At 40.1% G+C, this 16,925-nt stretch overlaps 1 protein-coding gene across 13 annotated transcripts in view; it reads left to right on the top strand.

The window, feature by feature from the left end:
* The window catches only part of PARD3 (par-3 family cell polarity regulator), a 657,871-nt gene that overhangs the window by 391,942 nt on the left and 249,004 nt on the right, over positions 1-16,925 (top strand). For 9 of the 13 annotated variants that reach the window (XM_043509558.1, XM_043509557.1, XM_038392143.2 and 6 more), the window contains 3 exons: positions 552-691; positions 9,622-9,750; positions 14,088-14,126. In XM_043509558.1, coding sequence (XP_043365493.1) covers positions 552-691; positions 9,622-9,750; positions 14,088-14,126 — 308 coding nt within the window. The remainder of the gene's footprint in view (positions 1-551; positions 692-9,621; positions 9,751-14,087; positions 14,127-16,925) is intronic. The other 4 variants (XM_038392147.2, XM_038392144.2, XM_038392146.2 and 1 more) reach the window with 1 other exon arrangement.

The raw sequence follows: 16,925 nt of genomic DNA, 5'->3' as shown, positions 1-16,925 counted from the left end.
TTTGTGAATACAGACTAACACGGCTGCTACAGAGTCCATAGATGAGTTGACAAAACTTCATGGTCAACAGTATCAAACTGCTGACATTGCTAAAAGAGTCATTGTAGAAGGAGAGTAGATTATTGACCAATGAAATCAGTGAACTCTTTGTACTAAATCAAGGACAAAATCCAGACTGACAAGGGAGAGGAAGTTATGGAATGCCAGATCTGCTTTACCCTACTTCCATCTCATTCATCTTAATCAAAAGTGGAAGTTTGGAGATATGGCAATGAGCAGGATATTCCCAGTACAGAGGTTTCATGAGAAAGGACCCAACAGTCATCTGTGTTGTAAGACGAGGGGCCCTAAGATTCAAAATTGTTATTTCCAGGTATTATGTTTTCACATTTTTCTATGAAGCATTCTTAGGCAGTATTTTTATAAGGCTTCTGTATGTAATTGTCACAACAGAAAACATTGGCAACAAATGAATTAGAATTAATATGCAGTATAATTAAATGAATATGCATTTCTTAGATAAATGATAATGCTTTATATTGTTTATGCAGGTACAGAAGGCTTGGGATTTAGCATCACCTCAAGAGATGTACCCATTGGTGGCTCAGCTCCAATTTATGTGAAAAACATCCTTCCAAGAGGTGCAGCTATTCAAGATGGGAGACTAAAGGCTGGAGACCGACTTATTGAGGTGATGAAATATTGTTTACTATTCCTCTAGTCTAGTTCAAAAGGCGCTTTCTGTATTTTGTCATGAGTCGCTGGATTAGTTCATTTAAAATATATTATCCCAGGAAATGTAACAAATTAAGGGCTGTAAATTTGCAAAATGGCACATATTAAAAGGAGGGTCCCCAGCCAGGTTAAGAGTAATGATTTTACAAAACAAATTTCTTTAAATAGAATCATAGGACTGGATGGAACTTGAGAGGTCATCTAGTCTAGTCTCCTGCATTCATATAGGACTAAGTATTATTTTACAGTAGACCATCCCTGACAGTTGTTTGTGTAACCTGATCTTAAAAATCTCCAATGATGGAGATTCCACAACCTTCCTAAGCAAGCTCTCCAGTGCTTAACCATCCTGAGAGTTAGGAAATTTTTCCTAATGTCCAACCTAAACGTTCCTTTCTGCAATTTAATCCCATTGCTTCTTATCCCATCCACAGAGGTCAAGGAGAATTTTTTTCCTTCTCTTTCTTGTAACAGCCTTTTATGTATTTACACCAGTTCTGTCGCTTGCCATAATTAAAAATCAATTGACTTTTAAAATCTAGTGCACTTTTCAGCTTTCGTGCTGTTTATTTTTTGTACCAGCAAAATGCCACAGTGTTGGATTGCAAACATCATAGGGGTTTTTTTATAGGTTCAAGGGAAGAAACCCTACTTCCATTAGAATTTTTCTGAAATCATGCGTATATAGGTACAGTAGTTGTTCATTAATAAAGAGTAAATTGTCACTGTGCAATCTGCCCTGAGTAAACTGCAGACCAGGGGAGGAATTGAGTCTGAGTCCCAGTTCTCTCATTGGCTTCCCACTTTCTCCAGATACATTGCTAGCTTGGTCAATGGCAGCCCCTTGCCTCCACCCATTCCCTGCCTATGCCCACACTTGGATCTGCTAGGTGCATGCCCTATGGATTCAGAGGACTGTGGGGCGATCCCTACTTTCCTGTGTAGGGCAAAGAATTTTTTTCACAGAATTATTGGAAGGGGGTAAAATCGGGAACATTTTGATCATTAGAGTTTTATAAAAGCTTGATTTTTCTGTAAGACACACATTTTGGTATGTCAAGGTTCCTTCCCCACTCTGAACTCTAGGGTACAGATGTGGGGACCTGCATGAAAACCCCCTAAGCTTATTTTTACCAGCTTAGGTTAAAACTTCCCCAAGGTACGTACTATTTTACCTTTTGCCCTTGGACTTTATTGCTGCCATCACCAAGCGTCTCACAAATATATAACTGGGAAAGAGCCTGCTTGGAAACATCTTTCCCACCAAAATCCCCCCAAATCCTACACCCCTTTCCTGGGGAAGGCTTGATAAAAATCCTCACCAATTTGCCTAGGTGAACATAGACCCAAACCCTTGGATCTCAAGAACAATGAAAAAGCAATCAGATTCTTAAAAGAAGAATTTTAATTGAAGAAAAAAAGTAAAAGAATCACCTCTGTAAAATCAGGATGGTAAATACCTTACAGGGTAATCAGATTCAAAGCATAGAGAATCCCTCTAGGCAAAACCTTAAGTTACAAAAAGACACAAAAACAGGAATATACATTCCATTCAGTGCAGCTTATTTTATCAGCAATTTAAACAAAACAGAATCTAACGCATATCTAGCTAGTTTACTTACTAAGTTCTAAGACTCCATTCCTTTTCTGTTCCTGGCAAAAGCATCACACAGACAGAGAGACCCTTTGTTTCTCCCCCCCCCCCCCCTTCCAGTTTTGAAAGTATCTTGTCTCCTCATTGGTCATTTTGGTCAGGTGCCAGCAAGGTTATCCTAGCTTCTTAACCCTTTATAGGTGAAAGGGATTTTCCTCTGGCGAGGAGAGATTTAAAGGTGTTTACCCTTCCCTTTATATTTATGACTTGGTACAAAATAAGTGTCCCTTTAAGGATGTAGATGAAACAAAGGGTATGTGTCTCCTGCTGCTTTGGAATCATAAGATCTCCCCTCTTCTTTCCAACTAAAAGGTGGCTAGTCTTTGAATGCTGGGGAAGGTGTTGCAACACTGGAAAGGTGCTGAAACAAAACAAACAAAGGGAAAATGATGAGAAATGTTCTCTTTTATTTTAATGGGCATTTGGGAGGGTTGGGAGGCTTTGAGGCTGAATATCTTGTTCAGTCTTGGGAAGTGGAGTGCTTTTGCTTTGTAATATTGTCTTGCAGACTTATGGTCTGTTGGTTGTTTTTTTGTTTTTGTTTTATATGGCCTTCAGGGTGTAAGGATTGCATTTATAATTCACGACACTGGCTTCTAAAGCCTGGCATTGGTGTTAATTTATGGTTCCTTAAATGCAAATAAATTAGAGGAAAAAACACAATTGAGGAAACAGTGAGGTCCAGAGAGAAGATTGTAAGAAAAAAATCGTAGAATAGAGCATCACAGATATTGGAGATAAGTAAAACAGAGTAAATTGAGAGAGCAAATCGAAGCATATACTTGTTGTTCGATAGAAAAGTCAGTTAAAAACAAATACCCCTGTACCCTTTCAGGTTTACCTGCAAAATTCCCTGCTCTCCGTCCCCTCTGCTCCTGCAGATGAGATCGTTGTAGTATCATATTGCTTCAAGCTGGAGATTCACATTCTGTCACTTATGATATTGAGCTTAAATAAGATGTTCTGGTGTCAAACAGTCAGCTTGAGCCAACATTTTCTTTTAAATATTGGTCCAAACTTGTCCCTGATTTAACTCCATTTCATTAACTATTACTTACTATGGGGGATGGATTTTGACCTAATATCTTTTATTTAGATTAATTGTCACTTCCAAAATGAGTTATTCTCTTTCACGTCTGTCAGCTAAGATTTCTTTTGTCCCTTCTGCATTTGATATCGCTACATTTACCTTCTTTCCAGCTGAGTGCTTGTGACAGGGTGCTACGAGCCTAGTGCTGATCCTGTGTTCTGGCACTAAGGCACTAGCTATTCCCCCTTAGAGTGGATTTAATTGAGAGATGGGTGTGCAATGGCTTAATTAGGCAGGAGGCTGACAAGCCAGTGAGAACAATCAACCCATCAGTTGGGAACATTTAAAGGAGAGGAAGGAAGTGCAAGGGGAGGAGGCTGGCAGGGGCTAGGGCAATGGTGCCCAATCATGCCCCTCTTACCCTGGTCCATCCTCCCCCTTCCCCTCCAGCCATGGCCAGGAGAGGGACCATTGTTGGAGTGGGAGCGAGGCTGGGGCTGGGAGTGGAGCCACAGATGGGGATGGGGATGAAAGCCTGGGCTGGAGCAGAGTTGGTGCAGAACGGGGCTGGGTGGTGCTGTCTCCCTGCCTCCTATGGGTGCTGGCCCAGGCCCTGCTGTGCCCCCCCTGAATGTTTCTCCACAACCCCATAGGGGGACATGCCCCACAGTTTGGGGACCACCGGTTAGGGGGGATGCAGGATGTCAGGATGAGCTTATTTTTCCCTCTCTGCCCCTGGAGAGTGGGTTAAGGGGGTGGTTTATATCCACTTGTATTTTGTTGCACAAGGCTGTACTGATGATGGAGTACTAATAACTAACACAGTGGTGCTTATAAACCTGGATAGTATCCCGTCTGTTTGTGATGGTCAAAGGGATGGAGAAGGGAGCCCCGTTACAGTGCCATATATGCATAATATATTTTTTCAAGACACTGGTGAACCAAAGACCTTTTTCTGATTCACAGCATTCTGACCTTCCCTTAATTTCTGTTTTTTCCCTCTCTACCCATTTCTTTCATCCTTCCCCGGGCTCTCCCCAAAGTCAATGTTTCACCCTCTTGTTGCTTTGGTCATTTCTCAGTCTGTGACTCTCACCTCCTTATACCAACACAGCAGCTAAATAAAAATTCACAAGGCCTCTTATTGATTTTAGTTTGCTGCTGCACCACTATGGAAAAGCCTAAGAAATTGAAACTGACCAGATTTTACAAATTTCACTTTTCTAATCTTTGTGAGCAGCAGAGCAAAGTGAAGCCAACAATATCTCTTGTCAATTTCACTTGGTAGCTTGCTCAGTTGTTGAGCAGAGTATCGGGAGGAGGCAAGAGACAAAGGCTATCAGCATGCCAAAGCAACAGGGTTTTGCATTCCACCCTATAGCATGTTTATCTGTAGTTTCTTCCCTCTGTTATAAAGGGACAGAGTCTACTCTCAAAACATGTTTCATATATATCCTCTGTGCAGTCTGTTACGTGTCTGTGGAGGGAATGCTAATTACAAGATAAAACTTGGATCTCCAGGTTTCCGTGTAATGTTGCATCAATACATTGTCCAGTAAAAGATTGTTTTGATGTATAATAGTTGTCACTATCAAATATCTATCTGTTTAAACAAAATGTCACATAAATCCACGTTTGCAACACATCTTTGACACAATTTAAAAAAATTCAGAGTTTAAATAATAATCATAACATTCTTCATAATTTGGGTGAAAAACACAGGTTAACATGCCAACATTTTATATGGGTTTCTATTTGGCTATGCAGTAGGTTTCTTTTTAAAAAAAAAAAAAAGAGAGAGAGAGAGAGAAGGGTTTTCACAAGTACAAGGGATGGTAGGTTCAACTCCCATTTAAAGTTGATTGGAATTAAGCTACTAACTCCCACTTGTGCCTTTGAAAATCTCCCTGAAAAACATGTATGTGGGGTGTGACCATAAAGCCCTTAGTGTCAGCTGGCAGGGGGGTTGCAAGAATATCCTAATCCTGGAATGTGCATTCTGGTTTACCAAAGAATATACTGTGAGGTCGTAAATAAAAGCCATGGTCACACTGGTTCATATCCTCGTGACATGTATGTACCAATATGTAAGAAGTTATAAGAAAAGGAGTACTTGTGGCACCTTAGAGACTAACAAATTTATTTGAGCATAAGCTTTCGTGAGCTACAGCTCACTTCATCAGATGCATTCAGTGGAAAATACAGTGGGGAGATTTATATACACAGAGAACATGAAACAATGTGTGTTATCATACACACTGTAGGGAGAGTGATCACTTAAGATGAGCTATTACCAGCAAGGGGTCGGGGAGGAGAAGAGGAAGAAAACCTTTTGTAGCAATAATCAAGGTGGGCCATTTCCAGCAGTTGACAAGAACGTCTGAGGAACAGTGGGGGGTGGGGCGGGGAAATAACATGGGGAAATAGTTTTACTTTGTGTAATGACCCATCCTCTCCCAGTCTCTATTCAAGCCTAAGTTAATTGTATCCAGTTTGCAAATTAATTCCAATTCAGCAGTCTTTCGTTGGAGTCTGTTTCTGAAGTTTTTTTAGTTGAAGAATAGCCACTCTGAGGTCTGTAATCGAGTGACCAGAGAGATTGAAGTGTTCTCCGACTGGTTTTTGAATGTTATAATTCTTGACATCTGATTTGTGTCCATTTATTCTTTTACGTAGAGACTGTCCAGTTTGACCACTTATGGATGATGGAGATGTCATCAATGTAGCGCAAGTAGAGTAGGGGCATTAGGGGATGAGAGCTCAGGAAACATTGTTCTAAGTCAGCTATAAAAATGTTGGCATACTCTGGGGCCATGCGGGTACCCATCGCAGTGCCACTGATTTGAAGGTATACATTGTCCCCAAATGTGAAATAGTTTGTCCCCATAACAGCTACATTGATGACATCATCATCTGGACCCATGGAAAAGAAGCTCTTGAGGAATTCCACCATGATTTCAACAATTTCTATCCCACCATCAACCTCAGCCTGGACCAGTACACCTCCTGGACACTATGGTGCTAATAAGCGATGGTCACATAAACACCACCCTATACTGGAAACCTACTGACCACTATTCCTACCTACATGCCTCCAGCTTTCACACAGATCACACCACATGATCCATTATCTACAGCCAAGCTCTACGATACAACCGCATTTGCTCCAACCCCTCAGACAGAGACAAACACCTACAAGATCTCTATCAAGCATTCTTACAACTACAATACCCACCTGCTGAAGTGAAGAAACAGATTGACAGAGCCAGAAGAGTACCCAGAAGTCACCTACTACAGGACAGGCCCAACAAAGAAAATAACAGAACGCCACTAGCCATCAACTTCAGCACTAAACTAAAACCTCTCCAACGCATCATCAAGGATCTACAACCTATCCTGAAGCTACTCTGACACTCTCACAGATCTTGGGAGACAGGCCAGTCCTTGCTTACAGACAGCCCCCCAACCTGAAGCAAATACTCACCAGCAACCACACAACAGAACCACTAACCCAGGAACCTATCCTTGCAACAAAGCCCGTTGCCAACTCTGTCTACATATCTATTCAGGGGACACCATCATAGGGCCTAATCACATCAGCCACACTATCAGAGTCTCATTCACCTGCGCATCTACCAATGTAATATATGCCATCATGTGCCAGCATTGCCCCTCTGCCATGTACATTTGTCAAACTAGACATTCTCTATGTAAAAGAATAAATGGACACAAATCAGAGGTCAAGAATTATAACATTCAAAAACCAGTCGGAGAACATTTCAATCTCTCCGGTCACTCGATTACAGATGTCAGAGTGGCTATCCTTCAACAAAAAAACTTCAAAAACAGACTCCAAGGAAAGACTGCTGAATTGGGATTAATTTGCAAACTGGATACAATTAACTTAGGCTTGAATAGAGACTGGGAGTGGATGGGTCATTACACAAAGTAAAACTATTTCCCAATACTTATCTCCCCACCCGACCCCCCACACATTTTTACTCTCACCTTCTTGTCAACTGTTGGAAATGGGCTGTCCTGATTATCACTAGTAAAACTAAAGGAGTACTTGTGGCACCTTAGAGATTAACAAATTTATTTGAGCATAAGCTTTCGTGAGCTACAGCTCACTTCATCGGATGCATTTGTAGCTCACGAAAGCTTATGCTCTAATAAATTAGTTAGTCTCTAAGGTGCCACAAGTACTCATTTTCTTTTTGCAAATAGACTAACACGGCTGCTACTCTGACACTAGTAAACTATTTCCCCATGTTATTTTCCCCCCCTCAGCCCCCCACTGTTCCTCAGATGTTCTTGTCAACTGCTGGAAATGGCCCACCTTGATTATCACTACAAAAGGTTTTCTTCCCCCGCCCCCCACTGGTAATAGCTCATCTTAAGTGATCACTCTCCTTACAGTGTGTATGATAACACCCATTGTTTCATGTTCTCTGTGTATATAAATCTCCCCACTGTATTTTTCACTGAATGCATCCGATGAAGTGAGCTGTAGCTCACGAAAGCTTATACTCAAATAAATTTGTTAGTCTCTAAGGTGCCACAAGTACTCCTTTTCTTATAACTTCTTACATATTGGTACATACATTTCATGAGGATACTCCTTTTCTTTTTGCGAATAGAGACTAACACGGCTGCTACTCTGAAACGTGTAAGAAATTATGTATCGGTGCTAAAAATATGTTTCTGAAATCCAAATTAAAGCAGAGTGGACAAACAGGTTTCTGCCCAGCAAAGGACATTTATTCACTTGTCTCTGTTGGTCTACATGTAAATTAAGCATTGTAAGTTAACACAATAGGGAGTCATTTACATGCAAAGTCAGCGGGAGGATGTGAAGGCAGCAGGCTGGAGAATTAATTACAGGGGTGGGGAGGGGACTCTGAGGGGCAAATGGTGAAACAGTATTGCCAACCCCAAATGTTCAAAAAGCAGGAGTCAGGCTCACTAATAATCATGAGATTATGTACAAATAATAGATTTGGTGTTCTTTTTATTTGCCTTCTACTTTTTGAGACTTGAGGGTGCACTGGGGTCACATTTTGAAGCTTTCTCCACAGCCATGAGGGCTAGAAACTTTTTTTTTTTAATTTTAAAGCATGAAGACTGAAATGATCACATATCCACTTGATTCTAGGACTTGGGCTTTTAAGGAAACAATTATCATGAGACTCAAGACAAAATCATGAGCGTTGGCAACATTAGGAATATAAGAGGAATGCAAGGAAGGAAGGGACACCTCTTTATCCTGCACCTAGGAAGTAATTGAGCAGTGCGATTACATCCGTGAAATCAGGATCACAACCAGCCTTGGCTGAATTTGTTGCAGAGGATATTTGGAGTGAAACTGTTAGCCTGTTAAGTTTAGTCTCTAGGGACCATGTTATGATTTTGTTTTATATGTAACCCTTCTGTTTCCATTATCCTTACTCATGATCTCTTGATCTTTGATAACAAACTTATTATTGGTTTCACTATATATGTATCTCAGTGCTGTAGTATTGTACAAGAAGCTGATTCTGAATTGAATCATTCAAGTCATTGTGTATACTATTCCCCTGAGGACAGCATATCTGAGTGTTTTGTGGACAAAGGTTGAACACTACAGGGGAACGCTTCAATGGGGCTCTGAGATTGGGGTGCACATATTGTTAACCTGCAAGACAAAATAAGGGCTGGCAGAGCCCAGAGGAGCTCATTTGGGTGGATAAATCTCTGCAGGTGTGAGGGAGCTGACCCACAGTTAAGCACAAGCAAGTCTCCCTCTTGCTGGAGGTAACATGGTGATTCACAATCCTGGGCACCCCAAGAACCAATACAGGGGACATTTCCATTTCTGCCACACATGCTCTGTTCTTGAGCATAAAGATGCCTGAGGTCTCCAAAGCTGTCAGTGTGACACCTTTCCTGGTCATCTCTTTCTCTTCAATGCTAGAAATCATCATTAGAAATGTAAGAGTAGAACAACGAATATTATGCGTTTTCCTATAGATTCCTTGCTCCTACTGATGCCGTTAGCAAAATTCCCGTTGACTTCAATAGGAGCAGATGCAGAGTCATTATGTTAGTTCCTTCTAGATTTGTAACAGAGTTTGGCCTCCAAGTGAATTGTGCTGTGTGATGGGTACAGTAATAATTTCTAATGCTGGAGTCTTATCAGTTTTATATGTTTTATTTGTCACAGGTAAATGGAGTTGATTTAACCGGCAAAACCCAGGAGGAAGCTGTCTCCCTGCTGAGAAACACTAAGATGGGAGGGACTGTGAGCCTTTTGATTTTCCGTCAGGAAGAAACATTCCATCCAAGGGAACTGGTGCGTAAAACAGAGAGCATCTAGGAGATTTTAGATTAATTTAAGCAAATGGTCTGGTCCTGATACCTGCTGGTAAATGTATGTGACCAGAAATGAAGACAAGAAAATCAGTTTTTGTTGTTCTCTGGTCATGTTAACTTTACATGAACGTTTTTTGGTTTTTTTAGCTCTAGTCTCGGAATTGTATATTCACTAGAATATGTGAATGGGAGTTTTAAAATCAGATGATGGTGGTGTTTTGGGGACAGGAAATGCTTATTACAAACAAAACTATTGCATGGACTTTTCTTGAATACATGAGACAAGTGGATTATTTCATACCTTTCACATTTACAAGTCTGTGTTTGAAAACTTACTATTTGTCCTACCATTTGATCAAAAAAATTCCTGAGCACTTTAAAGTAAGCCAGAATGGGCTTTATGAATGCTATGGTACCAAAAGAGGAATTTGGAAGAAAATAAGGTTATTTTTTTAATATAAAGTATCCCCTATGTGGTATGGACTCCCATTGTTATTAATTTAGCAGGGTAATTCACAGAATGTATTCTGAATAATTTGAGTGAAATGAAACAATCATTGTTTATTACAACACCTGTTCAACTTGCAAAGTGTATACACGCATTTCCCTGATGATTACCCATGATAACTTTAGTTATAAAAAGGTAGACTATGAATATAAACAATATTATGTTTTATATTCAATTAAAGTGCTATAGGTATAAATATATAGCTATTAAAATAAATTGTTTGGATGCAGTCTCATAAACAGGCCCAATAAGAGCAATTGCTGTCTTTTTTGGTGTGATGAACAAATTGTTTCATTTCTACAAGATTTTTAATATCTTGAATGCAGAAATAATGAATTTTTATTTGGCATTTTAAAGCATTTAATATCAGTCCTTGCTCTGTCTTTTATCTTTCAAAACAGCATTTAACCCTAAAAAACTGTAGTGATTGAGAAGGCTGCAAATGGGCTAAATTTGTTAGCCTAATACTTTTGGAATGTAACTTCAGGTACTGATATGTCATGGTTTATGAAAGCTTTCCTTTAAAGACTGAATCAAATTGAATGGTATGGAAATCGCATCACATGCTTCTGAATGGCTGGAAAGGTGAAAGCAATTGGTTTACAAGCTTCTGTGATGTAATTTCATAATATTGGTAACTTACAGTAAAGGTGAATGGAAATACTTGTGTTGTAAATAAACTCTTAGAAGCAAGAATATACCTTAATTTTGTATATATTATTGCTATATTAATCTTACTGTTATAATACATAATGAATAGTAATGCATATAAAATCTTGTAAAGATTTAATTTCCTTGTATCTAGAATAGCCTAGAAGTACATGTTAACCATAATATTTAATCAGTTTAATTTTAGTTTTATTGCATATCTTTTGACATCACAAAGTGAATCAGCTCCTTTAAATGAGTTGAGCCTCAGCAGCCTCCCTGCTGCTGCTGTGCTGATGCCACTCTCTGTGATATTTTGACAGAAGTCAGTATAGCAGCATAGTCATGGCAGGTGGTAGATGGAGAAGTCTTTACTTACCTACATAATCAGAGGTCCAGATCATAAGCTGGTGTAAATTGCTCTAACTCCAATGGAGCTACAGCAAAATACAGTAGCTGAGATTCTAACCCAGAATGTACGATGAATCCTGATTGCATAAATATTTGTTCATTCACACCTTGACATGACCAAGTTCCAACTCTGCTTGGCTGGCAGCTGTCATGGGGCATAATGAAGAGCATGAGTAGAGAAGTGGTGGGGAGCTGCTGAACTGAAACTTGTTCTGAAGTGGTGCTTTTCCGTCTGCTAGTAAGAAATAATAAAGACAATTTGTTTGAAAACTATTCATCTTCTTGACTTTTATCAAAATTTCACATATAGAAGTTTTATGTGGGGAAAAAAAATCTAAACTGTCTAAAGTGTCTGTTTGCCTTTAATGATGAATGTAATGTTTTACATATGGTCCAATTGCAATACTTTGTCCTTTGTGTCCTCCCCTCTTTCCCTCCATCTTTTCCATATTGCTTTATTATTTCTTACAAATAATATTGTAAGTACATTTAATGAGCAATATATAAACAGAGTTTTCATGACTATAAATACTTCACGAACCTTTACTTGATATGATCTTGTGCATAAAGCATCATCCTGGGAGTTGTCTGCTGACGGGAGCTCAATATTACAGCCATTTACACTTTGGCTACACTTGTTTGGATTGTCATGCCAATAAAAAGTTCTTTAGATCTGATTTGGGGAATCAGGAGTTGTGGGTTCTGCTTTCTGTATGACTTTTGACAACTCTCTTAGCCTGGATAAATTCATGGAGGTTAAGTCCATTAATAGCTATTAACCAGGATGGGTAAAGAATGGTGTCCCTAGCCTCTGTTTGTCAGAGGGTTGAGATGGATGGCAGGAGAGAGATCACTAGATCATTATCTGTTAAGTTCACTCCCTCTGGGGCACCTGGCATTGGCATCACTCCCTCTGGGGCATCCTGTCAGTAAACAGGATACTGGGCTGGATGGACCTATGGTCTGACCCAGTATAGCCATTCTTATGTTCTAACTTTGCCTTAGTACAAAACTTACCTACATCCCAGGAGAGTTGTGAAGCTTAATGTCTTTAGAGCATGTTGAGATTGTTGGCTGGGAGTAACTATGCAAGTGCACAGTATTATTTATATATAGGTAATTAAGGGAATGTTTAAGCAAAGACTGTCTTGGTTTACTATAAAATCTGTACAGTTTGTGTTGTCATATGTGCACATGAGAGAGAAAAATCATTCAGTACCAGCAGCATTGAAACCTGCACTTAGGTTGATTAGGATGCTCAGGCAAATAAAACACAAATGCCGGGAAGGAATTCCAAGTGGCAGGCTGCAATTTTATTAATTCTAACTGACGGTGGTAATGAAACTATCACACCCTTCCCCAAAATGCCAGGCATTTTCTTGGGTCCACTGTGTTGATAAATGGCGTCATGCCACGTAGCCAGTTGATATGGGTTAGTCCTCTTCAGCTTAACCAATAGAACACAGACTTCCTCTGAATCCTCTTGCCCTTCCCCAAGAGGAGAATGAGGATGCTTCCAAGAGGTACCTCTTTGTGTCCAGTCCACAGAGGATGCAAATTATGTTACAGTTCTGAGAACGTAGCTCTTTAGTGCAAACTCTGGAGGCCCCATGTTCAGTCCCCGGTTTCAGCCAAGGTGGAGGCAGATACAGATTTAAGGTCTCTCCTTTGCCCTGTGAGGTAGTAGTTCCACCTTCATACTCTGAATCCCTTATTTATGTTTATCTCTGAGAGCTCACCCTTTCATTCTTTTATCCTGATTGGACACTGGCTGCAAGTTGTGGCTCACTAGATGGTCACATAAAACTTCCTAACATTAAATTTCTTTCTTATTCCCAGTCCTTTTGGCCAAAAAACTGAGTATCCAGGATGCTGCAAGGAAGCCAGAAAACCCCAAATAAACTTGTCATTTTGGACTAGAGAGAAAAAATCCTACCAAATAAGGCATTTGGCTAGACCCACAGCATCCTGGAAACACAGCTCGGCAATACCTCAGCTAGAGAGGGAGGGCTGAGCAGCCGTAGTGGCAAGATGGCCACTGGGTGCCTGGGTGAGCTTGGGCCTGTAATAACCAGTCGGTTCCCCAAACACACCTCCAAACTGGCCTATGGGGAAGAATGTTTTTCCCCTGAGGTCTGTACCCACCTGCACACTTAGGCTTAAGGAGAGACTGATGGCAGTGGAAGGGGTCTGGTGTGACTGAGCGTGAGCACTCCCTCTCCCCTCACGACCACAGGATGTGGCCATTCCATTGCCAAACTCAAAGCCACGCTTCTGCTGAGAGAGGCGTGGGGCATTTTGACAACAGATATTTCTTTAAAATGTTTGCACAAGATTGTCCAGGTTTGTACCATGTAAAGTGGCCTTAATTCAGCAAGAGGTGGCCAGCAGAGAACTCACCCTGAGTAGGAGAAATCTCCTTTGGCATACAGGTAGCGTGGACAGCTGGGCTTTGTCCTGTGCCAACCACATCCTCATCACTCCTGGCAGAAATGGAGGGCACGCGGCTTGATAGTGGATGTGAATGTGGCTGTGTTCCAAGATCTGGTATAAGATTTGTAAGAGCTGTGCCCGTGCAACTCTTACTGTGTTCCAGAGTTGGGTGGCTGTGGATCGCGGAATCCAGCCAGCTCCCTACACTCTCCCATCTCCGCTACATGCCAGAATTGAGACCCTTTCCCTCTGCTAATAGACAGTGAATATCTTATGTAGCCATGTTCTTATTTATTTTCTTTTTTTACTTCCTTTAGAGTGCAGAACAAAGCCAGTCACAAATTGCAAAGGAAACGGTAAGAGCTTTGTCTTTTACATCTCAGAAGACTCTCAAAATATTTTAAAATTTATATGGCACTTTTCCGTCAAGTAAAGTTTCACAGACCCTCCTTTCATATTCTATACTGTAGATGGCTCTCGCTAGCCTTACATTTTAAACTTCTTTTTATTATGTAATTTGCAGTACTATTTGAAAGCCTCCTGGTCAGAAGACAGAGGCTATCAATTCAATAAACTGAGGATTTAGTTAGGATATTTTAAAGAATCATTATGTGATTTAAGTTTGAAGTTAAGGCTGACATGTATCCTTATCTCAAGCCATTGTTTGTTGTTGCAAGTGATTTTTAAGGAATTAGTGATGCAAGTTAAGGAAGTAGTAAGTTTTAGAAGGTTTGGATTGAGATCCCTTGGCAAAGTTGTGTACAGAGATTTCCATAGATCCATTGATACTCTCCAGGCAGAAATATCAGTCTCTTAATATTAGAATACTAAAATATACTTAGTCATTTATTTCAAGAAATGCATCATCTTATGGAGTATTATTATAAAATAATACAATATATACTTTTCATGTCTATAGTATCTTTTCTACAAATGATACCTCGAAAATTTTCATATAGTTCAGTAACATGGTTGCTAAGTTAAATAATAAATGAGAGCAGGGAGATATTAAGAGTTAGAGGCAAGGGAGAAGAGAGATTTGGCAGGATGTGTAGTAAGATGGGGAGATGTGAGATATAGAAAAGTTATTTCAAGTGGCAGGAGTGCCTTCCCAACAGGGGTGAGTTTAGGTGCAGAAAGAAAGTTGGGTCTAGGTGAGCAGAAGGAACAAGAAGAGGAGTAGAGAGTGCATGTCCGTGAGTAGATTGGAATAATCCCTTTAAAAGTAATCAAGTCAAGGAGGGCAATTTTTAATTGGATCCTGAAATACATAATGGGGCAATAAGAAAAGGAGTACTTGTGGCACCTTAGAGACTAACAAGTTTATTTGAGCATAAGCTTTCGTGAGCTACAGCTCACTTCATTGGATGCATTCAGTGGAAAATACAGTGGGGAGATTTATATACATAGAACATGAAACAATGGGTGTTACCATACACACTGTAAGGAGAGGGATCACTTACGATGAGCTATTACCAGCAGGAGAGCGGGAGGGCGGGGGGAGAGAAGAAAACCTTTTGTAGTGATAATCAAGGTGGGCCATTTCCAGCAGTTGACAAGAAGGTCTGAGGAACAGTGTGTGTGGGGGGGGGGGCGCGGGGAATAACATGGGGAAATAGTTTTACTTTGTGTAATGACCCATCCACTCCCAGTCTCTATTCAAGCCTAAATTAATTGTATCTAGTTTGCAAATTAATTCCAATTCAGCAATCTCTCGTTGGAGTCTGTTTTTGAAGTTTTTTTAGTTGAAGAATAGCCACTCTGAGGTCTGTAATCGAGTGACCAGAGAGATTGAAGTGTTCTCCGACTGGTTTTTGAATGTTATAATTCTTGACGTCAGATTTGTGTTCATTTATTATTTTACGTAGAGACTGTCCAGTTTGACCAATGTACATGGCAGAGGGGCATTGCTGGAGAATACAGACTAACACGGCTGCTACTCTGAAACCTGTCATAATGGGGCAATGAAATTCTATAAAGATGGGCTTATTTTTGCATTTATTGGACACTTGAGAATTGGGTAGCAGCATCCCCATATGTTTGGCAACCTGAAACTTGAGAATGCCATGAAAAAGGTAGTTGTGGTAGTCAAAGGGAGAGATGGTTGAAAATGTATTCCTGGGTGGGAATAAAAACTGGACTCAATTTGGGAAGTTAGAAGTGAGAATTTGTAATGGACAATGATCCTTCATTATGCAAATGGTCTTTCTGCTGGAGTAATTATGACCCAACAATATTTTATAACCATCACATACAGTATAATTTAGAGAATTTACAAAGGCAATTTTCCCCAGCTGCAAATCAATAATACAGTCACTGGTTTATTTGTTTTTTAAATCTTGTTTGTTTTGACTGCCTCTCCCCACTCTCCTTGGTTCTGCCTTATTCTGTGTTTAGTTCTCCTGTCCTTAGCTGTCTGGCCTTTCAGATTCGTACTCTTGCAGTTTCTGTTTTTGCACCCACTTCTGGTTCTTATGATGCTGGTTGTAAGTTTTGTGTCATGGAATTCACAGTAGAAGGCAGAGCGAAAATAGTAAGAGTAGTGATGATGCTGGATCTGTGTAGATCAGGAGAGACAGGTGAAATACAAAAAAATTTGCTCTCTTAGATTTAAAAACAAAACTGCCACAGTTATTCATGGTAGTTTTGTATTGTGTGTATATTTTTAAAAAACCTGTTGAAATCACAAGCCAGGAATAGAACCTATATGTAGATATTAATATTGCAAAAACCTAAGGGCATTATTCAATTCTTCATTACTCCAGATTTACGCTGATGAAATTTCATTGGCTTCAATTTCATTGGAGTTATAGTCGTGTACATGTAAAGTAGTGCAGTAGGCAATCAGACCCTCCCAAATATTTGAAATTGAGTTTTTACTTCATTTTTCTGTGGGCTCTGAAATCTTTAAATATGAGTCCTTCCTTGCCAGCCAGTCCAGAAGAGTACATGACTTTAGATTTCCCTCACTTTCACAAGATTATGGGCTCTGATTATTCCCATAATAATAACAACAATCAAGAACTTCCCCAAGGCATTAACCCTGCAGCATCTAAATTTGCTCATCAGTCACCCACCAAGAAGTACACCTTCATTTCTATCTGCAACCAAGCCCCAGCTAAGCATAAGGTCTTACCTTCTGCTTCACTGATGAA

The sequence above is a fragment of the Dermochelys coriacea genome, chromosome 2 (assembly GCF_009764565.3).
Source record: "Dermochelys coriacea isolate rDerCor1 chromosome 2, rDerCor1.pri.v4, whole genome shotgun sequence".
In the NCBI taxonomy this organism is placed as follows: Eukaryota; Metazoa; Chordata; order Testudines; family Dermochelyidae; genus Dermochelys; species Dermochelys coriacea.
The sequence above is the reverse complement of the archived record's forward strand: the minus strand, read 5'-3'. Positions and strand labels throughout refer to the sequence as shown.